Genomic DNA, 27,500 nt, shown 5'->3' on the forward strand with positions numbered 1-27,500 from the left:
ACTTATAAATCCATGCATTTGCGCCTTCTATTATTGGGATTACTGTCTTTTTAAGAGATGATACCTACCTCTAGTGGCAATTACTTTGGTATTTTTTTCTTAAATAGTTAAAGAAAATAACTTAAGGCAAAATGATTTTTACTGTATCCTATATATTGAAGGAATCATCTTTTCCTCTTATATTCTGCATTTTTTTTTTAGTGAGTTTACCATGACTGAGTCTTTAAGTGAAGTGTCCAGCAGCATGGAGGGTTTGGAAGATGAGGGTAAGTCACCTGATAAAATCTTAATGACCAATGCTGGATTCATTGTGTACTGTCATCAGGAAAAAGCCCAGTCCTATCAGAAAGGGGACCAATAGAGGAGGATAGAAGGGAAAAGGGGTTTTAAAGGAGGGGTGAGGAAGAAAAAACAATAGAATCTACATGACACAAAAGCAAAATGGAGGCTACTAGGCCTAGGAAGTGGAGCAGCAGAGAGGATAGAGGGATGGAGGAGGGTGGGGCATGGGAGGGGAGGAGAAACAAGGCCTAAAATCTTTGCAGACGCTGTTATTCACTAAGGTAGAAGTAGTTCTGTTTATTTAGAAATAAAAAGCAGAACGGAACCATAGCATCATGAATTTCATTAGGATTTCATTGCAGATAGTAATTCAGATTCAGTCTAGGCAGGGAATTGTAACGAGGAGTAAAGGGGATAAAAACAAAAGAGCCCACCACAAGCATCTAAGTTCAGAGCATGAAACAGCTCATATGCATATCCTAGCTGTTAATGTTTATTCATATGTGGGTGTGAGTGCTGAACGGGCCACCATGATGGGAACTGTGGAAGAGGCCTTGAGGAAGGGAAGAAGCCTGCAGAGAAACACAGCCACCAGGCTGCTGGGAGTGGAAGGGGGCGGGAACAGTAGAATGGGGTGAGGAAATGGGAGGAGAATCCAACAACAACAAAAACCTTACTTGAAAATGCCACAATGAAACCTATGTGTGCTAATTAAAAAATAAAAATATTAAATTAAAAAGTAAAAATATATGTCATTTGCAAACCTTCTTCAAATATGTATTCATGGACTAAACTGTGGTGCTATCTATGAGTGACAGATGAACCTGAGAGGAATGATAGAAACGGAGAGATAAATCACAAAGACTGATTATGAATTTCTTTCTATTATTAGTGTATATTAATTATATAAAATAATGGGTTTCATTGTCAAGTTTTTATATATGTATGTATCTCAATTTTAATATGGTCGCCCCATTACTATTTCTCTTCCAAAAGTATATTTAAATGGAACTGTGAGACACAAAGCGAAAATTTACTTTAAAGATAGAATCAAATGTAATAGCTAATTGGGTTGTTTTTTTTAAAATTTATATGCTGAGTTTTCTTCAGTCATGTACGGTGTAGAAGACTGTCTATCTAGAATTCCTTATGGCTTCCTGTGGGGAGGTGAGCTCACTGAACTTGTGAGGTATGGCATACTAAGATTGCTTACGGAGCCTTGAGTGCTCTCGACCTCTGGTTAGCAGGGTCTCAGAGAGTTTAGGCACTCCAGAATATTCACGAAATGGAGGCATGGATGAATGAGTGAATGGATGGATGAAGGAATGAGCAGAATGCCTACTCACCAAAGCAGACCCAACTAAGTTATCAGCTGACTGAGACTGATTCCTACGGCCAAGGGCAGCGGTGTGTTAATCTTGATGAAGGGTGGATAGCGAGAAATTCTTTTGTTCTGTTCTCTAGAATTTTCAAAACATTAATTTAAAAAAAAAAAAAAACAAAAAGGCCATTTGGAGATGGAAGGTAGGAAAAGTTAGGTAGGTGTGTGTGTGTGTGCACACATGTCTGTCTGTCTGTGTTTAGTTCCCAAGGATCAAAGCAAGAGAACAAGGTTGCCATTTTATATTATGCATTCTAAAGCTGTGTTCAACCCAGATGGAATGGATTGTCCATGTACATGGTGGATAAAAAAACACAGGAAGCAGCAGCAACTATTTCTTCACTGGATTTGTGATTTCTTCTGCAGGTGGCATGGAGCAGCCTTTAAAGGGCTGTTCCGTGGCACGTGACACGCTCATTCAGGCTTTGTTGAGAAATGATACTGAAGGTTGCTTGTTGTTTGGAAATCAAGGGCTTTGTTGGAGAAAGCTAGATAGCTGTCACTCTCAGTTGTCACCACTGTGTTTTCTGGTTGTAATAGTGACACCTTGTGGTGACATGAGTTAAAAGGCATACAGGTCACATAAACACTCCTGGGCATTAAGTTTTTACCTGCCTAACTACCCTTCATATTTTTAGTGGCTTTTGAAAACAAGAATTGTGTGACTCATTTGCTAGCAAGTTAAAGTCAATCCTTACAAAAAGAAAACTTGAAAAAGCATCTTTATATACTCAAACATCTGGCAAACCTCTTTGACTGTATTAGGACTTCACAAGTGTGTGTCTAGCAGCTAGTTGCTGTCTAAGCTAGTGCCCTGCTTCCACACCGCTGTTCAGGATCAGTGAGCAACCAACACACCATATTTGCCAGTTTGGCCTCTTTGTGTTGCCCCAAATCCCTGCTAGCAACGCTATGCAAACCCCATGCTCACCGCAATTAGACCCCAAGGGTGCGATGGAAACATTCTTTGTCCTCTAGTGCCTCTAGTGGAAAGAGACACGCATCGTTTAAAGTATTTTGAATCCTAGGAAAAGAAGTTGCTGCTTCCCTCCAAAGAGTGCAGAATGGGTGAAAATTGGAATCGGTGCAAACAAGCCATCCTGTTAAGTCAGGAGGATAAGGCGTGTGAGAGTGTGATTTGGTCTGCTCGGCTCATGATTACACTTGGCAAGCTCGGTTTTGCAGCCTTAACCACTTATTGGTACTTTTACTCAGCTATCCCATGTTCACTGGTTGTGTGGCAAATGGAGCTATCTGCTGTGGCTGCATCTATCTTGTCTTTGTTGCTTTGTAAGATCTCTGAAACATCTATCTTAGCTTTCCTGGCATTCGTTCCTGGATTCTGAAGCAAGGTGCGGGGGTGGGAGGGTGGGGGGGTGGGGGGATGGGGGGGTGGGGGGACAGTAGGCTCTGTATTTCTAGGCATGGTGAACATTCAGAAAGTCAGTCTTGGTCTTCTGGTTTTGAAAGCAGATGCTACAGCTTCTAATGGCTGGAATGTAGCAGGTTCTTTCCTGCTTAGCCCAACTCTTCCTTAAGGGCCTGTACACTAATGTGATTGGTGGGTTGGAACTGGCTCAGGCTGGCTCAAACTGGTTCAAGCTGGTTTCAGAAACTGATTCAACATGGCCATAGTAGGAGTGTTTCCACTGCACCAACAGATGAAGTGTGCACACCAGGGCATTTCCCTACAAGGGGCTAACTGTGAAGCATTTTCTAGGATAAAACCGCAATTAGGATTGCACCAATTAGAACTGCACATTACTTTAGTCCTATAATCCCAGCACTCAGGGCATAGAGGCAGGAAGATCGTGGGTTTGAAGCTCCCCTCATCTGTGAAGAGAGACCCTGTTTTTTTTTTTAACTGTAAAATTTCCTAGATTTAAAAAAAAAAAGATGATTAAAAAAGAAAGCGAAGTCTGAGGACGGCCTAGGCTACACATCAAAATCCTTAAAAAAATTCACAGTTTCATAGATTTACAAATTTAAAAGATTAAGATAGTGTAGGCCTAGAATACCAGGATTTTGAGGTGAAGGCAGGAGCATGAAGAGTTTTGAGGCTAGCCTCATCCACATAGTGAGACCATGTTTTTTTTTTCCCTCACAACTTTGATGTAAGAAACTAGAAACTTAAATAAGAACACCGAGCCTTGGTGGTGGCACAGGACAGCGATGCCAGAACTCAGTGATATGGAAAACAGGAGGATTGTGAGCTCCAGGCCAACCTGGGCTACAGTGTGAGGCCTTGGTTTTTAGACTACCACACTTTCTAAGATTTAAATATTAAAAGACTAAAAGAGGAAGCCTAGCTTGTAGTGGTGGCCTATAATACATCAACTAGGGCACAGTCAAGCCTGGGGTCGTAGCAAACGCTTATAATACCGAACTCCGTATGTGGAGGGAGAAAGATCAAGAGGTTGAGGATAGTCTGGGCTATAGAGCAAGCCTCGGTTTTTCTTTGTTTGGCTGGTTTGTTTTTGTTTTTGTTTTTTTGAGACAGGGTTTCTCTGTAGCTATGGAGCCAGCCAGTCCTGGAACTCTCTCTGTAGACCAGGCGGCCTTGAACTCAGAGATCCACCTGTCTCTGCCTCCTGAGTGCTGGGATTAAAGGCATGCTCCACCACTGCCCTGCAAGGCTCAGTTTTTTTAACCACCACAGATTTCTAGATTAAAGAAATTAAAGAGTAAAAAATAAGGCTAGGATTGAGGTGGTATTCCTCTGGGTGTGGAGGTAAGAGAATCCCAAAAGTGAGGACTATAGAATGAACCCCTGTTGCTTTAATCCCCACACTTTCCTAAATTTAAGCATTTAAAAGGTTAAAAGAGATAGTCAAGCCTGGGGTGGTGGCACAGGCCTGTAATATCATCCCTGAGGGTGTAGAAGGCAGAGGATGGAATTTAAGGACAACCTAGGCTACAAAGAGAATCCTTTCTAGAAAAGAAACATGCACACACAATTCCCTAGATTTAAGACATCAGAAGATTAAAAGAGCGGGTCAAGCCTTGGTAGGTGTCATAGGCCTGTGATAACAGCACTTGTGGTGTGGAGGCCAAAGGATCAAAGGTGCGAAGTTAGCGTAGGCTACATATTGGGACCTTAAAACACCTCACAATTTCATTTATTAAAAAAAATAGAATATCGAAAGAGAAGGCAATGCCTAGAGTGGTGGCACAGGCCTGCGATACCAGAACTTAAGTTTGGACACAGGGGAATCAAGAGAATGGGGCTGGCCTCTACCACATAGTGAGGTCCCAGTTTTAAAACCCCCTCAATTTTATAGATTTAAGAAATTAATTTAAAAGAGAAGACAAGGCCTAGGTGGTTTTATTTATTACAGGCCTGCAATACCAAGACTTGGGGTGTGAAGACAGGAGACTTGAAAGTTTGAGATCTGTATTTTTTTTAACGTCTAGAATTTCCCACATTTACAAAATTGAAATATTAAAAGACAACGTCAGGCTGGGTAGTGGCCCAGACCTGCAATAACAGCATGGGGTGCTGAGACAGGAGGATCGAGAGTTTTTGACCAGTTTGACCTACAGGGTTTTGTTTGTTTGCTTTTTATTTTGTTTTGTTTTTTGCTCTTGCTTTGTTTTGTTCTTATCCTTCCCACTTTTCTAGATTTGATACATTAGTAATTAAAACAGAAGGCCAAACCCAGGGTGGTGGCATAAGGTTGTTATACCAGCTGTCTGGCTGCACAGGCAGGAGGAACCTAAATTTGAGGCCCCTGGCTTACAGAGTAAGACCCTGTGCTTTCTAAAAATCCCTAGAATTTCCTAGATTTGAGCAATTAGAAGAATAAAGATGAGGTCATATCTGAGGGTGAGTATCACAGGCCTGTAATATCAGCACTAGGGAGTTTCAGGCAGGAAGGTCACAATTTCAAGGCCAGCTGGTATGTGTATGTATGTATATATATATGTATATATATATTCTGTATATATACATATATATATATATATATATTCTGGGCCTTCCCTTCAATAAATTTAAATAAAATAAGATAAAGAAGGATGAAAGCTAAAAAATAAAATGTAGTTGAGCTTTCTCAGTCATTGAAATTAACAAGCAAATTGGTACTTTGTGAGTATTGGCCTGGATTGAGGCTACCTTAAGACCCCAAGCTATGTCCTGGGTTGTTCCTTCCCACAACAATCCAGACACCTGCTTACTGAGTTTCTAAAAATGTCACAAACACATGAATAGTATGGTGGGTACCAGAGGCAAAATCTTCAAGGCACCTGAGACCATAGGCCTCTTCCTGCAGCTACAGCTCTGTCTCTCCTCTACCTTCACTTCTTCCGCCGCACTCAGCCTCATGGCCATTTCTCATTTCCAGGAAAGAAGAAATCCAAGTTTAAAGCCTTTAAGAGCTTTTTTGGCAAGAAGAAGAAGAAAGAGCCGGAAGATGTCCAGGAAGGGAACGTGGTAAAGCCAAGGCTTTCTAGTAGCAGTCTGAAGCCAGTTATGGAAATCAAAGTGCACAAGTAAGCCCAGATGGGGTCAGGGGCTGGGGCTGGAGCTGGATCCAAACATGCAGAAGCAGGTAGAACAATCAGACTCCAGGCCTACTGCTCACAAGGAGCTCGTGGCCTATTTCAGACAGTCAGGATGGCTCATGTCATGCAGAGGTTTAGTCTTTTGACCTGGTTTGCTTACCTCATCTCCAGACTGCAGAGCAGGAAAATGGAATCTAGGTTCCTATGTAATAAAATCTCAGGAAAAGGAGTGTTGAAGCATAGGAGAGCTTAGCCATAAAATCTTTGGTTGTTTTAAAGTACACAAACAAACTAGCATGCTCAATCTATCTTTCACTCCCCCTCAGGACACTGGGTGGTCACAGGGATATGGGGAAAGCTGTTTCTCAGCCACTCATTGACACCCATTCACATTTTTATATGTGGTGTTCCAATTTAAACATTACCTTTCTCTTTCATTGGGATCTCCTGTACCTGCAGCTGTCCCTAGACCAACCAGATCTCCCTCTATGGAACACTTTGGTCAATTCTCAGGATGTTAAACTGCAGACATCTGGCGGTGCCACACAGAGTTCACCATTGCTCCTCACCATTTTCTGAGGCTCTGCCATGCCAAGACTCTCCCAGTACTCTCCTCTCCCAAACACTTTCCATGGCATTATGACATTAAAATATCCGTGGTTCTTTAATAAGTGTACCCACGATGAGGACTTTCAGATAGCTTTGCCAAGAGGAGGGGGATTGAAAAAAGAAGGGCTCATTTCATTACTGTTCAAGCAATACCATTGTAGAACATTGTCTTAGAGTTCAAAGTAAGACTAGAAGAAGCCTGTCTACACAACAGAGGGGTGGGGGAGGGAGGGAATATCTAGCATATTCTGCATTGTTTCTGCAAATTGGTAATGGCTGTTTCTATAACAATGGTAACTTTTCACTCCAAAATGGTCTGTTTACTCTACTGTTTTTGCCACTGTCTTAGTTAGGGTTTCTATTGCTGTGAAGAGACATGATGATCATGGCAACTCCTATGAAGGAAAACATTTGTTTGAGGTGGGGGCTTACAGTTACAGAGGTTTAGACCATTATCATCACTGTGGGACATGGCAGCATGCAGGCAGACATGATGCCAGAGAAGGAGCTGAGAGTTAATACATCTTGACCCTCAGGCAACAGGAAGTAGTCTGAGACACTGTGCTTGACTTGAGGTAGAAAGAGGGCCTGCTTGTTCACCCTGGCCACCCGGCTAGCTTAACCCCGAAATAACTACACAGAAACTGTATTAATTAAATCACTGCTTGGCCCATTAGCTCTATCTTCTTCTTGGCTAACTCTTACATCTCAATTTAACCCATTTCTATTAATCTGTATATCACCACGAGGTCATGGCCTACCAGCAAAATTCCAGCACATCTATCTCCAGCGGCTCCATGGCATCTCTCCGACTCTGCCCTTCTTCCTCCCATCATTCAGTTCCATCTTCCCTGCCTACCTAAGTTCTGCCCTATCAACAGGCCAAGGCAGTTTCTTTATTCATTAATGCTAATCACAGCACACAGAGGGGACTCCCACATCATGAGTATATATGAGACCTCAAATCCACCTCCACAGTAGCACACTTCCTCCAACAAGGCCATACCCACTTCAACAAGGCCACATCTCCTAACAGTGCCATTCTCTATTTGCGAGGGAGGGAGGGAAGCATGGGGGGTTAGAGGTAAGAAGGGAGAGGGGAAAATGTAGGTGGAGTTTTCTTATACTACGAGGTGCTTAAAATTACCACACAGAGGCTTACATTACCTATAAATGCTCAGCTGATGGCACAGGTTATTACTAACTAGCTCTTATATTTAAATTAATCCATTTTTATTAATCTATATTTTGCCACTTGGCTTGTGGCTTGTTATCTCCTTTTCTACACATCCTGCTTGCTCAGCAGCTGACTGGCATCTGCTGTGACTGCCCTGACTCTGCCCTTCTCTCTCAGCATTCTCCCAGTTGTCAGGCTGCCTTGTCCAATCTCTTTCTGCCCTGCTATTGACCAGTCAACTTTATTATTAATAATGAGTAAAATCCACAGAGTTTCCCCTTTTTGTTTAGTTAAAAGGGAAGGTTTTAACTTTAACATAGTAAGATTATATACAGCAAAAGCAGTTATTAAGAATTACAGTAACAATATCCAATCCATTTTTATTTGGCAAAATTAGAGAAAATACTCTATTATCTATCTTATCTTGGTGAGTATCTAATTTACATTTTATCCTAACTAAGAAAAATTTTAACTATGACTATTTAGTCTTCAACTCTGTCAAAGACCCCAGAAGGGTGAAATGTTACCTAATGACAGGAACATCAGGCTGCCTGGACAGTCACCCAAAGTTCCTCTGTAATGTTGGGGCATCCAACTCTGACCTACAGGCCTAGCATATCTGACAGACTATCCTGTGAAGCAAAGAATTTTGAAGAACTGTTATACCTTGTCTTGGCAAAGTTTGGCATTCACCTTTCTTGAGTCCTACTGGTCCAATTTGAACAGTGACTACCAGCAATTGAGGCAAGGGAAGTTTATTTGTTTATGGCTAGATTTTGCCATAAAGAAAGAAAACTCCATACAGAGTTTCTTCAATGCCTATTTTCTTCTCTGAAGTATATTGGTGCTGCCAGGAGCAGATGTGTCTCATTGTCACGAAAAGCCTTAGGTTATTAACCATATTAAATGTCATATTCTGTAGGTCTTTGAAAAGTCTAAAGATCATCTATCTATCTAAACCTACGTTTATGACTTTGAAATGTATCTAACATGACTATAATTTTGACTATTATAAATGACTATTAATCTGTATTTTTAAATTACATATTACATTTTTAATTGAGCTGTATAAACACAATACCATAACAAGAGTAGAAATATACATACAGTATAATAAAATTAACTAAATTTACTAAACTAAAATCCATATCAATGTAAAATATTTTGAGATTAACTATTGTTTTTTGGTTTAAAGTAGATTCAATAATCTACTCCTTATTCCCATCATTTTTTAAAAGATTTTGTTTATTACATATACAATACAGTGTTCTGCCTCCATGTCAGAAGAGGGCACCATATCTCATTGTAGATGGTTGTGGGCCACCATGTGGTTGCTGGAAATTGAACTCAGGACCTCTGGAAGAGCAGTCAATGTCCTTAACCTCTGAGCCATCTCTCCAGCTCCTCTCCCCATCATTTTTATAGTATATTCACATTTATTATTTTAGAAAGAGACATTTATTTTTTGTTTAGTCCTTTCTGATCATGACCAATAACAATTTATAACCAACCCACCTTAAATGAAAATAAACATTTATAATCAGTATTTTGGAAATGTGGACATAGTTTTTTAAACTACTTCCTGCTTATTGGGGGCACTGGTAATCTTTGGAGAAACCCTGAGGAAAAGAGAATAATTGTTTAGTCTTAGCTGGAGTATTTTGTAAGACTGGATGATCTCAGTCAGTAGCCTTGAAGTTGGGTCATCTGGACTGTCTTTATTGGTATCTTGTGCCCTTGCTCTGAAAATACATAATTTTTTAAAGGTAACATACATATCTGTATCAATATAAGTACTGAATGTGCAGAATACACAAGTTAGCCAATGAATCTTTGTTTTATGTGTTTGAGCAGGCAAAATATACATTACATGTCTTGTAGTTTCTTTAGGTTTATTTTCCCATGTCTGTAGTCAAGATTTTAGGGGGTCTTTCCTGATCAAACCTGATTTTCTTTACCCAAGAATGAATCCATAGCCTCTTATTTTATGTGAAAATAGAAGCATAACCTTTCACCTAAAGTAACATATTTTTTAACTTAAATTTTAAAGTTATTTTTAAAATATATAGGTTGGTTCAGTCTATTGGTTTTTATTGTCCAGTGTCTCTTAGCAGCCAAAAAGTTCAAAGATAACACAATAATATACAGTATTTAGACTCTGTGTATTTTACATTTTATGTGACTTATTTTTATTACTCTATTCTTTTTTAAGGATTTTATTTTAAAACTATATTTTTTACATCGAAGACTATATATATATATATATATATATATATATATATATATTCTTTTTTTCTCTCTCCTAAGCCTACACACATTTTTTAATACATTGTGACCCATTTAGAGGCTTTTTTGGGAGTCTGAATCTGTCCTTACTGTGCATCTTTAACCCTTCCTGTCTGCATGAGCAAAACTCATAAACCCATCATGTAGTGTGCTGGCAGAGCTCTCAAACTTGCAGGCAGCAGCTAGAAGAAGCCTCTCTGTGCTGCTACCCATGGAAGAGATTGCAGGAACCCATTATCCCACTTAAGCTCAAGATCACATGTTGCAGCCAGGAGATGTGTCTCCGTACCATGGCCTACATGAGAGACACAAATTAGGAAGCTGTTCTTGGTTATATTTCTTTTTTTGAAAAAAAGATTTATTTATTATGTATACAATATTCTGTCTGCATGTATGCCTGTAGGCCAGAAGAGGGCGCCAGATCTCATTACAGATGGTTGTGAGCCACCATGTAGTTGCTGGGAATTGAACTCAAGACGTTTGGAAGAGCAGGCAATGCTCTTAACCTCTGAGCCATCTCTCCAGCCCCTTGGTTATATTTCTGTGTGTCTAGAATCCCTCCCTTTTAAAAAGCCTTTTCATGCTTTATGTGGACGTATGCCTGCCACAGAGTGTCACATGTAGGCAGAGTTTTCCTGTCCTGGGAGTAGCTTACAAATTACCACACAGAGACTTATATTACTTATAAATGGTCAGCTGATGACTAGTGTTATTACTAACTAGATATTACATTTGAATTAACTCATTCTTATAAATCTACATTTTGCCATGTGGCTCGTGGCTGGTTACCTCATTTTCTATGCGTCTTGCTTGCTTGGCAGCTGGCTAGTGTCTGTTGTGTGATGCTTTACTCTTTTGGTGTTTTGAGGGGCTCACTACCCAGCTCTCAAATAAATCATACACAAAGGCTTATTCTTACTTATAATTTCCCAGCCTTAACTTGACTTGTTTCTTGCCAGTTTTTCTTAAATTATCTTGATTATCTTTTGCCTCTGGGCCTTTATCTTTTTCTATTTTTACATACCTTTCTTTACTTCTTTCTCTATTGCTTGCTGGCCCCCGATGTCCCCCTCTTCTTGTTCCCTTGCTCCTTTTCTTCATCATTCTTCCTTCTTTTTTTTTTAATACTGTCTGCTTGCCAGCCCTGCCTATTCTTTCTCCTGAGTCACTATTGGCCATTTAGCTCTTTATTAGGCCACCAGGCAAAGAATCACAACTTCACAGAGTTAAACAAATGTATCATAAACAAAATTCATACACCTTAAAATAATATTCCCCAACACTACCCTAACTCCACCCTTTTCTCCCAGGATTCTCTCTTGTCTGGCTGTCTTGCCCAATCTCTTTCTTCCCTGCTATCAGTCAAACAGCTTTATTTTTTAACAATAAGCATAATCTACAGCAGGGAAATGACGTACTTATATTTATGTGGCTTCACCCAGAAACTGATAGAAACAGATTCAGAGACCCAAAACCAAACATTAGGCAGAACTTGGGGAATCCTGCAGAAGAGAGGTAGGAAAGATTGTAGGAGTCAGTGGGGGTCAAAGGCATCACAAGAAATCCCATGGAATCAACTAACCTGGGCTCGCAGGGACTCATAGAGACTGAATCGATGATCAGGAAGCCTGCATGGAATTAACCTAGGTCGTCTGCACATATGTTACAGTTGTGTATCTTTGTCTTTGTGTTTTTGTATTCTCACTCCCCATCTCACAGACTGATTTATGGTTCAATATATATGCATCTCTGCATTCTTTCTGGGCTGTCTCTTGTATCTACATCATGAAAACATATACTTTGATTCTTAATCTTGGACTGCTTTTAAAAGACATTTTCTTTCCATGTAGGCCTAAGAGTAGCTTGGGAACCAAGTCCATATCCCATGACAGTGTCTTCTGTTTGGAATCTGAGCCTGAAAAATTGGCAAGCAAACTGCTGTTTCCAGAGCCCCAGAGAAACAGACCACAGGAGGTAATGATAAATTTGACCTCAGTCTAATTCGACACTATTCCTCTGTCATACCCTCCTCAAAGGAGGGAGAAATTTAATCCTGCTCAAAAGTTAATTTTACCTCACAGCAATATCTTAAACATCAAATAATCCAATATTTAAATAGGTGTGTTCTTATGTAACATGGCCAACACAGAGTGTTGACTGCTGTTAGTGTACTTAACACACTTATCATTATTTTGATAGTGGGGTGTTCACTATGTGCTAACATACCAAACTCAAGCTTTTCTCTCTCTCCCACAGAGATTTCCTATTTCCAGAACTCTGCCTAGAGTGACAGGAACTGATGTCCTTGGAGCTTTGAGTAGATCTGTGGGCCGCTGTGGTCCCAAAAGTGAACTCTGGGTCTCAGGCTCCAAGGTTGCTGAGGTAATACCATGGAAATGTGTGGAGCATGGGCAGCTAAGTCAAATAGACAGATTGTCTTAGTCAGAATTTCTATTGTTGTGAAGAGATTCTGTGACCATGAAAACTCTTTTAAAGGAAAATATTTAACTGGGGATGACTTATAATCTCAGAGGTTTAGTCCATTATTGTCATAACAACAAACATGACAGCATGCAGGTAGACATGGTGTTGGAGAAAAAGATAAAAATTCCATATCTTGATCCACAGGCAGCAGCAGAAGAGACTGTGTGCCATACTGGGCATAGTTTGAACATATAAGACCTCAAAGCCTTCCCCCATAGTGACACACTTCCTCCAATAAGGCCATACGTACTCCAGCAAGGCCACACCTCCTAACTTTGCCATTCCTTATGTGCCTATAGGAGCCATTTTCATTCAAACCAGCACATTCCACTCCTTGGCCCCTATATACTCGTAGCCATGTCATAGTCCAATTTCAAAAATCCCCATTGTCTATAACAGTGCCAGCATTGTTTAGAAGTTTGAAGTTCAAAGTCTCTTCTGAGACTCATGCAATCTCTTAACTGTAATTCCTTGTAAAATCAAAATGAAAAAGCAGATCACATACTTCCAATGCATAATAGCACAGGGCATACATTACAGTTTCAAAATGTAGGAAAAGGAACATAAATGAGAAAATCCTGGACCAAAGCAAGACCAAAAACATGCCGGGCAAACTCCAAACTCTGCATCTCCATGTCTGATGTCAAAGTGCTCCTCAGATCTTCAACTCTTTTCAGCTTTGTTGACTGCAACACACTTTTCTCTCTTGGGTTGGTTCCACTTCCTGTTATCAGCTCTGTTTAGCAGGTATCCCATAGTTCCAGCATCTCAAGATTTGGGGGTCTCCAAGGCAATTCAGGCTTTACCTTCACAGCTTCACACAGTGGTGTCTCTGGGCCTCCATACAGGGACACCCTGCCACATACTTAGCCTCAGAAGCTTTTTTTAGCTGTGGAGGGAGATTCTATAACTCATTTCTTCTATTCTTGACCCTAAAGCCAGAACAGTGTGGCTGAAGCTGCCAAGTTCTTCTCCTTGCTGGGGCTGAACAGGGCCCCCTTGTTCAAATATATTTTCACCAGCTTTTTGTTTTCAGTGGTTTCCTCCACAGTCTAATATTGACTTTCCTGAAACTAGTGCTGTAGACAGACCAGGTTGACCTTGAATTCAGACATTTGCCCGCCCACTTTTGCCTTCTGAGTGTTGGGATTAAAGGTGTACACCACCACATCTGGCCCTAAACTTTTCTCTCACTCCCTTTTACAAATTGGAAGCTTAGCTGGGTGGGATCTTGCTCTGAGGTCACCACTCCCTTAATTCCACTTAGCATCAGGCTTTTCTTTAATCTGTTTACACTTCCTGGTGTCCCTTTTCTCTTCCAATTGTCCATTTGGTAATTTTCCTTGTTCAGTTTGCTCGTTTTCATTATAGATCTACATAAGACTTGCCACTAATAACCACGCAAGACAGTTAATCCTAAATTGTTTGAAAATGTTCTCTGTCAAAGCTGTTAATCCATAATTCTTTAATTTAGCTTCGGACAGATTTTTTTTTTAACAAGGGCAGAAAACAGCCTCATTCTTCACCAAAATATCATAATAATGATCTCTAGGCAACCTATTAATATTCTTCTCTGAAACCATGTGCCAGGCCCCCACAGTTCACAATACCCTTAGCACCACTGTCTTTCATGCTCCTACTAGTTTGGCCCATTAAGGCCCACTTAAAGCATTCAGATGTTTTTTTTTTTTAAATCCAAAGTCTCAAAGCCCACATTCTTAACAGAAGTACGGTCAGGCCCATCACAACAATACCCCAGTACCTGGTACCAACTTCTGTCTTAGGGTTTCTATTGCTGTGCAGAGACACATGATCATGACAATTCTTAAAAAGGAAAACATTTAACTGGGGCTGGCTTACAGCTCAGAAGTTTAGTCCATTCTTAGCATGGCAGCAGGCGGGCAGGCATGGTGCTAGAGAGGGAGTTGAGAGTTGGACATCTGGATTGGCAGGCAGCAGGATGAGAGTGAAAGTAGGCTTGGCTTGAGCATCTGAAACCTCAAAACCCACCCTAAATGTCATACTTCCTCTAACAAAGCCACACCTCCTCCAACAAGATCACACCTATTTCAACAAGGCCATACCTCCTAATAGTGCTACTCCCTATGAGCCTATGGGAGCCATTTCAAACAAATAACTACACAAATCTATGTTTGAATTCTTGTCCTGCAACTTAGTGGCTGTGATTGTAAGACCTTAACTTCTCTGAGCCTTCCTTTGCTCATCTACAATGCATAGCATTGATAACTCCCTCAAAAATTTGCTTATGAGGATTGAGTGAAGACTCTGAAAGTTTAAATAAGTCATTAAAGAGGCTGGAGGTATGGTTCAGTGGTTAAAATCACTCTTCCAGAGGACCTAGGTTTGATTCCCAGTACCCCATGATAGCTTATAACTGTCTGTAACTCCAGTTTCAGGTAATCCAATACCTTCCTCTGGCCTCCATGGACACCAGAGACGTGGTGCACAGACATACATACAGGCAAAATGCTCACACACATAAAAGGAATATAAATACATCTAATAAATATTTTTAAAATAAATTATTCACCCAGCTAGTACATTGTTGACTTAGAAATGTATTCCAGGTGTATTAACATTCAAAATCCATGGGCTCCCTATACCTCACTTCCTAAGATTCTCTAATTCTTCATATCTGCCCAGATATGGTAGCACTCTTAGCGGTCTCCGAAAAATCTGTCATTCACATTAAGACAGCCCCTTACCTCCAACTAATCCTAAACTTATAAGATGCATCCATTCCCCAGCCAGATACTTCTAGAACTCTGATCCAGGAGTGCTCTTCATGGAGTTGGATTAAATTCTAGGGCTTCAATTTTTAGCAGCTTGTTTCTTGTTTATGGGTGGGTTCTGCCTGAGCATCCCTGTGAAACTGGGGAAGCTGCACAAGGAGACTATTCCCCATTGGAAAGCTGTTTTGATATGATTTTTGTATTTGGCAAAAAAGAAGTTGAGTTTATTTTTGTCACATCTGTTTGAGGCTTCAGGTGACTGGCTCTGGTTTATGCAGGGTGTGTGCAAATTCTGCTGGGTGCTTCAATCTTGAAGGGTGGGGAAGATGGCACTGAGGAAATCAGCAGAGGGCATGGCTCTGTGGTGGGAAGCCTCTTCTCCTGTACTTTCTAATATCCAGTCTGAAATAGCGACACCAGCTTTTGCATGCCCGCAGTTACTCTCTCTACCCCTTCTTGGCCATGGCAAGTGTTACGGGTTGTTTCTTATATTTGGAACCAAACAGCCTAGTTCCTGGTTTCTGTACTCTTTCCCTCCTGTAGTAGAGTTTCAGACATTAATTGTACAGACATTCAGTTAAAAACAAAGATTATTTTTTGAGAAGAATGCAAGGAAATATTATAGGAGCTTTATTTGTCATGATGAAGGGATAGGAAAAACCACAATAGTTTAAAAGCAAGTTTTCTTTTTTTTCCCCAACTCAAATCAACTTAAATGGGTTTTACTTGCTTCCCACTTACAAATCTTTATTTCCATTTATGAAAAAAGTAAGTTGGCCATATTCAGCTTCCTTGCCCAGTAATTCAAAGGAAAACCCCCAAAAGATTAGTAAAGAAAAATGGAGGAATTAATACCCCCTAAATTTTTAAAAAATATGTTTAAGGTTGAAAAGTGTTTATAATTCCTAGTAGGAAAACATTATCTGAATGAAGACCCTAATGGCAAACCACTGTAAAATGCTTCAGCTGCATTTGATGCCGAAGGGTAGGGATAGTCCTCGAAGCACCCCAGCTCTCCTGATGAGGTCAGAGGTACACTGGTTTGTATTATTGCAACATCCAGTGAGCTAGCTAAGCTGCTCTTCATTCAGCAAGGGCTCTGTTTGACATTACGCTTGACCTCCCAACTTGGCTGACAATTTACTGATAAGATTCATAACCTTTGGGTTGTTCTGATATTTTGACATATTTGCTGGGTTCTGGGCCACATCCTTAAATGACCAGTGTGGACCTGACTGGGCCTGCCTGCAGGCCTCTTCCTGTCAAACGTGTCCAGGGACAGCAGAGGGCGCTGCATTATTTTTTTCCTGTTACTGTGATAAAGACCATGACCAAAAAACAACTTGGGGGGAGGAAATGGTTTATTTCATCTTCTACTTCCAGGTAAACAATCCATCACCGAGGGAAGCTAGGGCGGGAAGTCAAGGCAGGAGCATGGGGGCAGGAACTAAAGCAGAGGACACAGAGGAACATAGGTTACTGGCTTGCTCTGCATGGTTTTCTCAGCATGCTTTCTTACCCCACCCAGGATCATCTGCCCACAATGGGCTGGGCCCTCCTCTATCAAGAAGTGATCAATTCCTCATAGACTTGTCTGTAGGCAATCGGATGAAGCATTTCTCATTTGAGGTTTTTCTTTCCAGATAACTCTGGCTTGTGTCAAGGTGTGTGTGTGTGTGTGTGTGTGTGTGTGTGTGTGTGTGATGCCAACTAGGTTAGGTGACAATAGATCCTCAATGACCATTTTAACCTCTGGGTAGAAAACTCCCTTCAAGTGCCAAGATGGCTGCACTTCATGAAGCTTAATTGGTGGCAAGGGTCCCAGATGCCCGGCAAGGTGGCTGTCATATTTCTATAATATAAACACTTATGATATTGAGGCCAGAGGATCATAAGTTCAAGACTTGTTTCTTCTACACAACGAATTTCAGATTGCCCTGGAGTATGTTTTGAGGCCTTGTCTCAAAACACCGAACACACATACATACACAAAACTAAAATAATCAAGGCATGCAGTGCTCCAGAGATCCGGTAGAAGTATAGAATTGTCCAGTGTCCGGGTCCCTTAAAGAGTTTGGGTTCGTTTTTAAATTTTAAAAAAGTCTATCTATATGTGTGTGGGGGTATGTACACATAAGTACAATTGCCTACAGAGGTCAGAGGGGTTGCATTCTTCTGGAACTGGAGTTGCAGACTGTTGTGAGCTGCCTGATGTGGATCCTGATCGCCGAGCAATCCCTCCAGCCCCAGAGCAGGGTTCTAAGTGGGTCATAAATGACCTTCGCAGCATATAAAGAGTGTGAGAGGGGAAATCCAGGTATCCATTTATGTCTCAAATACTAAAATGAAGCCAATTTTCTTCCCTTCCAGACATTCACCCGATGCCCTCTCTGATGTACTGGGAATGTGTGTGCTTAGATAAGGCTTTCCTTATTTGAATACAAACATTTAAGATGTGATAGTGTGTTCATAGCATCTTCCTGCCGTTGAGTTTATCATTTAAAAAAACCCTGTAAGAAACACCTTTCTTACTGCTCTCAGGCCCAACCCTCCTTCTGCAGTTCTTCTTTTTTTATATATTTATTTTACACGTATTTATATTTTGCCATGGGGGTTGGGTCCCCTGGAACTGGAATTATAGACAGTTGTGAGCTTCCATGTGGGTGCTGGGAATTGAACCCAGGTCCTCTGGAAGAACAGTCAGTGCTCTTAACCACTGAGCCATCTCTGCAGCCTTCTGCAGTCCTTCTAAATGGAGCAAATAGACCATTGGCTCTGCATGTTGCCTTTCAGCTTCCTAAACATGACCTTCAGTATGGGACCTCCCATCCCTGGCACTTATTGCTGGTGAGGAAACAAGAGTGCATAGTGGGTAAGAACACAAGCTATCAATTTGGCAAGAGATTTCAAATACTTGCCTTGTAAGTGGTGGAACTATGATCAGTTACATCTATTCTCAAATCTCATTTCCCCCCACCTAGATAATGGAGCTCATACTTCTAAGAACCATGATTTTTAAATGACATGCGCCCGCGGAGATTTCTCACTGCCTGGCATTTTATCATCCATTAGTGAAAGTTATTTGTCATCATTTGTAACTATTTTCCTTAGACCTGGCCTTAGGGAAGGTTGATTGTAGCAATAGTTGATTTAGGCTTAGTTCCTAAGTTCCCAGTAAAGACTGGTAGCAATAAAGGAGCATCAGAAACTCTAGCCAGGAGTTATCCAGGAGCAAAATCTTGGCAAACCTCTACTGTGTCCAGTTTTCTTTGGCTAGCATCTGGAGGCTCTATTTCCTGAGCTATGTAGACCCTTAGACAGAAACAAGAAATGTTAACTCTGAAGAATAAAGAACCGTGTGTTATTGTAGCCTAGTTTATAGGATCGGGTGAGGCAAACTGCAGACGGTACAGTCTTGCTAAGCACCAGTGAGAGGCTCTCGCTTTGATCTCCCACAACAGATGAACAAATAGATAAAATTTAAAATCTATGGTCCAATGACCATGATGCACTTGCCTGGCCATGGTCCTCTTGTATCATGGTCATTAGTCTGAAATTAGTCTACCCTGCAAAGAGACCATTTTTATCTTTTTTATAAAATTAAAGATTGAACTATACATTTTATTTTTTAAAGATTTATTTATTTTAAAAATTCATTTTACATACTTTATTTTCTTTTCTTTTTTTTTTTTTTTTGGTTTTTCGAGACAGGGTTTCTCTATGGTTTTGGAGTCTGTCCTGGAACTAGCTCTTGTAGACCAGGCTGGTCTCAAACTCCCAGAGATCCGCCTGCCTCTGCCTCCCGAGTTCTGGGATTAAAGGCGTGCGCCACCACCGCCCGGCTCATTTTACATACTAACCACAGTTTCCCCCTCTGTTTTCTTCCTCCCCATACTTTCTCCCACCTCCTCCACACCTCACATTCACTCCTCAGAGAGGATAAGGCTTCCCATGGGGAGTCAACAAAGCCTGGCAGATCAAGTTGAGGCAGGACCAAGGCCCTCCTTCCTGTATCTAGGCTGAGCATGGTATCTCACCATAGGGAAAGGTCTCCAAAAAGCCAAGAACTATAGGTTTTAGATTTTATTTATTTATATCCAGTCTCAATGGTACAGGCTTGCTGAGCATGAATTTCTAGGTTTTTCTTTAGTATTCCCAGAAAGATCGACCTTAATAATATGAAGACAAGAAGTGGATATTGTTAAGATCCAGGCCAGAAGATTCTTGGAGTAAAAGGACTAGAGATTATATATAGTGTGGAAGTCAATCTCAGATCATAATAAATATTTGCTTCTGTAAGCACTAGGCTCCAAAGACACAGCCAAGATTCAAAGAAAGATCAGAATGAAGCAAGATTTCTAGACAGAATCCAGAACGGCCTAAAACCAAGACTCTGGCTTTAATTAAACATACTTCCGACTTTGGGGATTGGCAAAAGTGTGCAGAAACCCAGAGGCAAACCCAAGACTTCTGGTTGTTGATTTCAGTAGGTATTAGACGTGAAGGCAAGGAGGCAGGAGATTCCTTCTTGAACCTATTTCTCAGTTGTTAATTTATACACGCACACACACATATTTATATATACATACATAAATAAAGGTATACATACATATAGACAATTCATGTCTACACACATACGCACATATATGTATACACACACACATCCCGATGACTAAGCATCCCAAATTTGAGCCTGTGGTGGCCATTCTTATTCAAACTACCACACAGCACTTTCAGCTTAGACATTGATCTACAGAGACTCCAAGGGCATTGTTCACATTCAAACACATGTATACACACACACACACACTCAACATGTGTGGGGGTGCACGCATTCAAGGCACATTTGTAGTAGTTAGAGGACAAACTCAGAACCTCAGGTGTCTATTCTTGCCTTTCAACCCCCTTGGTTTCAGGCAGGGGTTCTTTGCTGTTTTTCTATTGTGTACATCAGGCCGCCTGGCCTGCAACTTTCCAGAGATTCTCCTATCTCTGGCTCCCATCTTGCCATCGAGGCAGTGGCATTACATATGCTTCTGCTACCCATTCTAATTTTACATGAGTTCTAGAGATTTAAACTCAGATCCTCGTCTTTGTATAGTGGGCACTTTTATCTACTGAGTCATCTCCCAGCCCGTATTAGAATTTATTAATTTTACATAAGGCTAGGTTTTATTATGACATTTTCTATATGTGTCTTTTTTTTTCTTTTTGGCCTGTCAGTCTTTCACCGGGTTAAGGAACAAAGGACACCAGTAGCCGGGGGAGGGGAGGGGGGTGAGAAAAGCCTAAGCTTGAACCTCTTCTATTCTCCTTTTAACAGATCCCACCACTGCGCTCACGGAGACTCAGTGTCTCTTCCAGTGTTACCCAAGCTAAGAAAGACTCGAAGGACTTAGAAAAAGACTCTGCCAGCGACGAGATATCCAAGAGCTCCCCAAAGAAGTTTCCAGCAGACCGTTCAGCAACATGGAGCAAGGTGAATTTTAGTTCTACTCTCAGGGATAGGTTTGAGGGTGGCCACCCATCAGAAGCATCATTTCTTGTTCTAGTTTCTATCGCCATGCCTCAACTCCAGGGGCAAACCAGAGTGGTACTTTGGGAAAGAAATTGCCACTCTTGGTTTTTGATTTGCATCAAAAGTGGTTTACCTTTTCCATTCAGTTTTACAAATCAAATAATCACCAGTTTAACTCATAAACAATGGAAGATATTGTTTCTGAAATACACAATAGTTTGTGGATATGTTCAGTTGTTTTATGAAAACTAGAATAGAGATTCTTTAATGAATACCACTATACATTTTTTCAATAAAAAGTCAGAGGTTAAGTAATACAATATTATTTCCTAACTGTCTACCATAATAAAAGGGAGTTGCCACACTAGTGGGCATACATGCATAAGTGTTTTGTATGTTTAGATCTGCCAACCAAATAGTATCTATTAACAATTGGCAAATTAGTAGGTTGTATTCATATTAACAGCTCCATTCTCAAATTAATTTGTGTTTATCTTAATTCACTGTTGTGAACTTAAATTGATTTAAAATTTGGAGCCATTAATACTGGGAACTAAAAGTGAACAGAAACATAATTTATACCAAAACCAACTAGCCTGCTGAAACAACGCTATTTTGTTGCTAAAAGATCCTGTAAAAGCATCTGGGCGTGTAGCCCAGTGATATTATACCTGCTTAGCATTTGTAAGGCCCTGACTTAAAAAAAAAAAAAAAGGTTGCATAAAGAAAAGCAGCCTTTGGCTATCAATGTCAAAAATTAGGTTAGACCAAAATTAGGTTTGGCTAAAGTTAAAGCACAGACTGATAGTAAGTGAATACGAAATCATTAATTTATGAAATAAGGTTATGACTACTTTCTGGAGAGCATCACTAAATCAAATGGATTGGAATGTGCAGTCCGAGTTGGTGGAAGGATTAGATTGGAAACTATTTTTTATTGTGGGAAAATGTGGTTCGCATAAAATTAATCATGCAAACTATTTTAGAGTATGATTTGGTGGGGTCATGAAGCCCACCATCGCTATCTAGGTCCAGAGTTTGTTTGACTCTCCCAAATGGAAGGCTGTGAAACAGTGGCCCCTCTTTCTTCTCTTCTATCAACTCCTGACAGCACCAATTCAATTTCTCTGTCTTTAGTTTTCTATTTGATAGGCATGGAATGAATACTTTGAGGTCTTCATAGATAGCTTCTTTGTTTAAGCGTATTGGTTTTGAGTTTCATTCCTGTTCAAGGCTGAGACGTTGTCCTTTACTTGGTTTAGTCATCAATCCTTTTATGGATATTTGTGTCTCAGAAACAAAACCCAGACCCTCAAATTGAACTGCGTCGAGGCAGGTTGCTATAAGGTAGTTATTAGGCCGTCAGGTAGAAGTCAAGTCTTTGGTATTACAGTGTATTTCCTAATTATCCCCAGACATGAGTGCCTCTGCTCTGTCATGACGCCACGCTTGTTACTTTACTATGGTAAACCCAAGGGGCGTGCAGCTGGCAGCAAGCAGTTTCTAAAGAAGCGACTCTCATAGGCATTGGGAAATAAACGAGCCTGGGCAGAAGATTCTTTAAGCAGATAGGTTGTTCAGTTTACCCATTCTGGCCCCTAACTCCTGTCCCCAAATGCTTCCCCATCTCCTTCTCACCGAACAACAAGCAGAAAACTAAACGGAGTAGAAAACATCTAGATAGGTCAGAGTAAACAACTACTAAATCTCTGCTTTTTGGAGTGATTTGCAGGCTTTTTCTTCTCTCAGCTGCTTCCCTCTGCTGGCGGAATGGGGAAATGCATGCCATCAATTACTGCCCTGGGTGCTCAGGCTTGCTTTCCCAGAGCGCCCTGGGTTGGAAATGGGAGGCTTGCTTAAGCAGTTGCCTCTGCAGTTTCTTCTTCCCACAAGTCCTTCAGTGGAGAGTGGGGTCCCTGGTTTGTTTCAGCTCCAGTCTGCAAAACACGTAGTTTCCTCCCGGATTACCGCTCACCCTCCTAGACCCCTCGGCGCCCCCCCCCCCCCCACTTAGGCCTCTACTCTAGTACAGGGCCTCCAGGTCTTTACATTAAGCAAGAAAGGCAGTGAGTACGAATAGGTATCTCAGGATGTCACATATGACATGTGACTGTGTCTGATCTCAGTGTTTGTCATGCAGAGGAATCTAAACATCCCCTAGTAGATATTACTACTGAGCAGGGCATAATTCGCCTTACACTTTAACCAGGGAATCTCCTTGCCTAATGCTTCCCAGCACCTCATCATCCCCAGAACTTTGGTCATCTCCAGCCATAATGCAGTGATGGAACTCTTTCTTTTTCAGTATTGCGTTTAAGAGGAAAAATAATTGTATGGTAAAGAAATCACACACACAGGACCAATACATTTTCTCACTTGTGAACAGGGTGGAATGGGTTAAAGGAACAGAAGATTAAATAGCCCAGCCTCAGTCCCACTGAAGGGTAAATGTTTCTGTGGTCACATGTTGTAGGTTAGGTTGTTTTCAGTTCTTCCATTATTTCAACTACTGGAGTTCATTCAGATTGCCGCCCAGCTGCTTCCTTCAATCACGATTCTTGTGTTATTTTTGGCAGTTTTCTTCATAATAAATTCACTCTTAATGTTGATCAGTAAGCCTCTGAAACTTAGAGCATTCCTTGTTAAATTCATGTGATAAATCAGAGGAGAGTGGGACAACACCTTCCAATTATCACATGGAAATTGGCAGTTTACAGAGCACTTGGTTTTCTCTATAAGACTTTAAGATATAAATGCCCATTTCAGATGAAAGAAGGGAGGTTCAGAGAGGTAATATGACTTGGACAAGGCCACAAAGCTGATCAGTGATAAGCTGAGATGTGAGCTTGAGATCCCTACCCATATTCCATAGCACTTTCCATTGAGCCATGTGACAGTAGCAATGACATTGTTTATTAGCTAATACAATGGGGAAGCTGACAATTATCTCACCTCCAACATGAATATGGAGTAACACGGCGGGAGGGAGGGGGTTCTTGTGTGAAAGGCACTGTGCCAAGCACTTCTCATGTATTATCTTATTTATTCTTTGCAACACCACATCAACGTCTCTATTATTGCTTGCGACTTAAAGAGGTTAGGGAACTTGAGTCAGGAAATGATACAGCCAGAACCTCAAATTAAGAGCTATTTAATTTCAAATCCCCTGTGCATTTGCATGCAAACACACACACACACATACACACACACACACACGAAACCCAGGGCTTTAGGTGGAGAGTGCTTGTTCGTTTCCCGTGCCATAGACTGAAGTAGCATTATTCATCAACCAATAAATCAACACATATACAGAAGGACATCCCACATCATTTGTTCTCTTCTGCCTAATTAAAAAGGAAGGCTTTAACTTTAACATAGTAAAATTACATATACAAAATAGCTATAAAGCAAGAATTATAGTTACAATATTTAGTTCATTTACATGTGGAATTAAGGAAAATACTGTAGTGGGAGCTGCGGGCTGCGTTCCTGCCTCCCCAGCTCCTGGTAGCCTGGTTAGCTTATGCCCCAAAATAACAACACACAAACTGTATTCATATAAACACTGCTTGACCCATTTCTGTTCATGTGTGTAGCACCCCAAGGTGCGCTTACCGGGAAGATTCTAGCCTACGTCCATCCTGGGTCAGAGCTTCATCGCATCTACTCTGGAGAGGAGAGCATGGCGTCTGTCTCTCAGAGGAGCTGCCCTGCATCTGAGCTCACTTCCTCTTCCTCCCAGCATTCTGTTCTGTTTACTCCACCCACCTATGTTCTAACCTATGAGGGCCAAGCAGTTTCTTTATTTTTAACCAATGACCTTCCTCCATCAAAATACTCTATCATCTATCCTATCTTTGTGTGTCTAAAGCTTTATATCTAATTTAACCTTTATCATAATTAAGGAAAACTCTTTAAAGACCCCAGAAGGATATAATATTACCTAAGTAGTCAGGAAATACATTGTAAACAACTTCCAAAACTCTAGGATTAACAGAGACATCTTGCTGCCTGGACAGTCACGCAAAGTTCCTCTGCAATGTTGGGGCATGCATCTTCAGCCTACAGGCCCATAGTATCTGGCAGACTTTTTCGTGAAGCAGGAAATTTGAAAGACTGTTTTGCCTATCTTGGCAGTTTGTCAGTCACTTTCTTCTGTATCCTGCAGAATGTCTGGCAGTTTTTCTGTGAAACAGCAACCCTAAAGGACAATCCCATCTTTTGGAAAGTTTAGCAGTCACTTTTCTGTGGGTCCTGCATGTCCAGTTCATACAGCATACCATCAAGCAGTCTAGGCAAGAGTAGTTTCTTGCCCAGATGGCTAACCTTGCCACATTGAAGACAAATTACATAACAAATTTCCTTAATGTCCATCAGTCTCTCTGAAGTAATCGGTGCTGCCAGAAGCAGACATGTCTCACTGTTGAGAAAAGTTTAAGTTTTTAAAACCTCTTAAATGCCATGTTTTGTAGGTCTTTGATAGATCTGAAGAATACCTCATCTGAAATATATCTCTGTATATCTAGAAAACCTAACATGACTATATTCTAGATAATTATTGATTAATCTGTAATTCTTAATCACACATTAAATTTTTAAGTGAGTTGCACAAACATTACTTTTACTGTCTCTTTAAAGACGTTGTTTTATTGTAGTAGGAGTGGCGGGCTGTGTCCCGCCACCCAGCTAACTTTACACCTGAAATAATTACATGGAAACTGTATTCTTTTAAAAACTGCCTGGCCCATTAGTTCTAGTCTCTTATTGGATAACTCTCACATCTGATCAACCCATTTCTATTAATGTGTGTAGCACCACGAGTTGGTGGCTTACCAGGAAGGATCTTAACCTGCGTCCATCTTGGAGAGGAGAGCTATAGCGTCTGCTTCACTTCCCTTCTTCCCAGCATTCTGTTCTGTCTACTCCGCCTATCTAATTTCTGCCCTATCAGGCCAAGCAGTTTTCTTTATTAATTAACCAATGAAAGCAACAGAAAGATAGAAGGCCCACCTACATCATTTCCCCTTTTTCTGTTTAAACAAAAAAGAAAGGCTTTCACTTTAACATAGTAAAATTACATACAGCAAAACAGTTATAAAGCAAGAATTACAGTTACAGTATTTATATATATTTTATCTTTTATCATAACTAAGGAAAACTATAACTATAACTAACCATTCTTCAACTCCATCAAAGACTCCAGAAGGATATAATATTACCTAAGCAAACAAGAAATAAGCGACTTCCAAACTCTAGAAATGACAGAGACATCTCGCTGCCTGTACAATCACCCAAAGTTCTTTTGTACCGTTGGGGCATCCATCTTCGGCCTACAGGCCCATAGTATCCAGCAGACATTTCCATGAAGCAGGAAATTCCAAAGACAGTTCAGTCACTATCTGCTGTGTCCTGAGAATGTCTCGCAGACTCTTTCATGAATCAGGAACCACAAAAGACCATCTCACCTTTAGGCAAGTTCTCTGTGTCCAGTTTATGCAACAGTCCAGGTAAAAGCAGTTTCTTGCCCAAATGGCTAACCAGCTCCTTAAGGAGCCTCTTTGATGCCCATCTTCTTGAAGTAGTTTGGTGCTGCCAGGAGCAGACATGTCTCATTGTCATGAAAAGCCCTAAGTTGTTAAAACATTAAATGCCATATTCTGTAGTCTTTGAAAGATATAAGAATGCCTATCTAACTGAAATATATCTATGCACATCTAGAAAATCTAACTAACATGACTACAAGCTTGACTATTATAGATGATAATCCATTAACAACCTATATTTCCTAATTATACATTACATTTTTAAATGAAGTACACAATCACAATACCTTAATAAAGATCAGAAATACATATATATATATAACAAAATTGACCTTAACTTAATACCAATAAAGCAAAATTTATAGCAATGTAAATTATTCATATCTATATCATATCCCCCTTTAAATGTAAAAGAACATTTATAAACAATATTTGGGAACATGGGTGCAGTTTTTTCTCTCCAAACTGCTTCCTGTTGTATGGGGGCGCTGTTAATCAGGTCTTTTATGGTATAACCTGTGTGGCAGGTTTATCTCAGTCGGTAGTTGAGTGAAGTAATTTTTTGAGGGTAATCACAGCAACCTTTCAGGAGGGCGTGGGCTATCATAACAATTGGGATAGAAGCAATCCACAGGGTCTCATCCTCTGTGAAAACAAAGAAGACCCTCTCCAAAGCATCATATCCTTAGATCCAAATCCTGAAGTCATGCCCTTATGATATCCATTCTGGTCTAGCTTGGTAGCCCATATAATGAAATGTCTCTCTGTACTTAGCTCCTTTACAGTCAAAAATTTTAAAGACAATACAATGTACATAATCCAGACTCTCTGTGAATTTTCCGTTTTTATGTGGCTTATTTTTCTTTATTTCTTTTAATCTATAACTATCTTTAATCTGTCCCTTTAAAGACTTTACCCTTTTTTAAAATCTCTCTATATTTTTTCTCTCTCTCAAGCCTACGTA

At 40.5% G+C, this 27,500-nt stretch overlaps 1 protein-coding gene across 1 annotated transcript in view; it reads left to right on the forward strand.

Moving 5' to 3' along the window:
* Positions 1 to 211: 211 nt before the first annotated feature.
* Positions 212 to 27,500, forward strand: part of Kiaa1210 (KIAA1210 ortholog) — a 53,735-nt gene continuing 26,446 nt past the window's right edge. Inside the window, 5 exon segments of the mRNA XM_057760767.1 lie at positions 212 to 266; positions 6,007 to 6,154; positions 6,952 to 6,957; positions 12,089 to 12,212; positions 20,799 to 20,954. Coding sequence (XP_057616750.1) covers positions 212 to 266; positions 6,007 to 6,154; positions 6,952 to 6,957; positions 12,089 to 12,212; positions 20,799 to 20,954 — 489 coding nt within the window.

The sequence above is a fragment of the Chionomys nivalis genome, chromosome X, assembly GCF_950005125.1.
Source record: "Chionomys nivalis chromosome X, mChiNiv1.1, whole genome shotgun sequence".
NCBI classification, from domain to species: Eukaryota; Metazoa; Chordata; class Mammalia; order Rodentia; family Cricetidae; genus Chionomys; species Chionomys nivalis.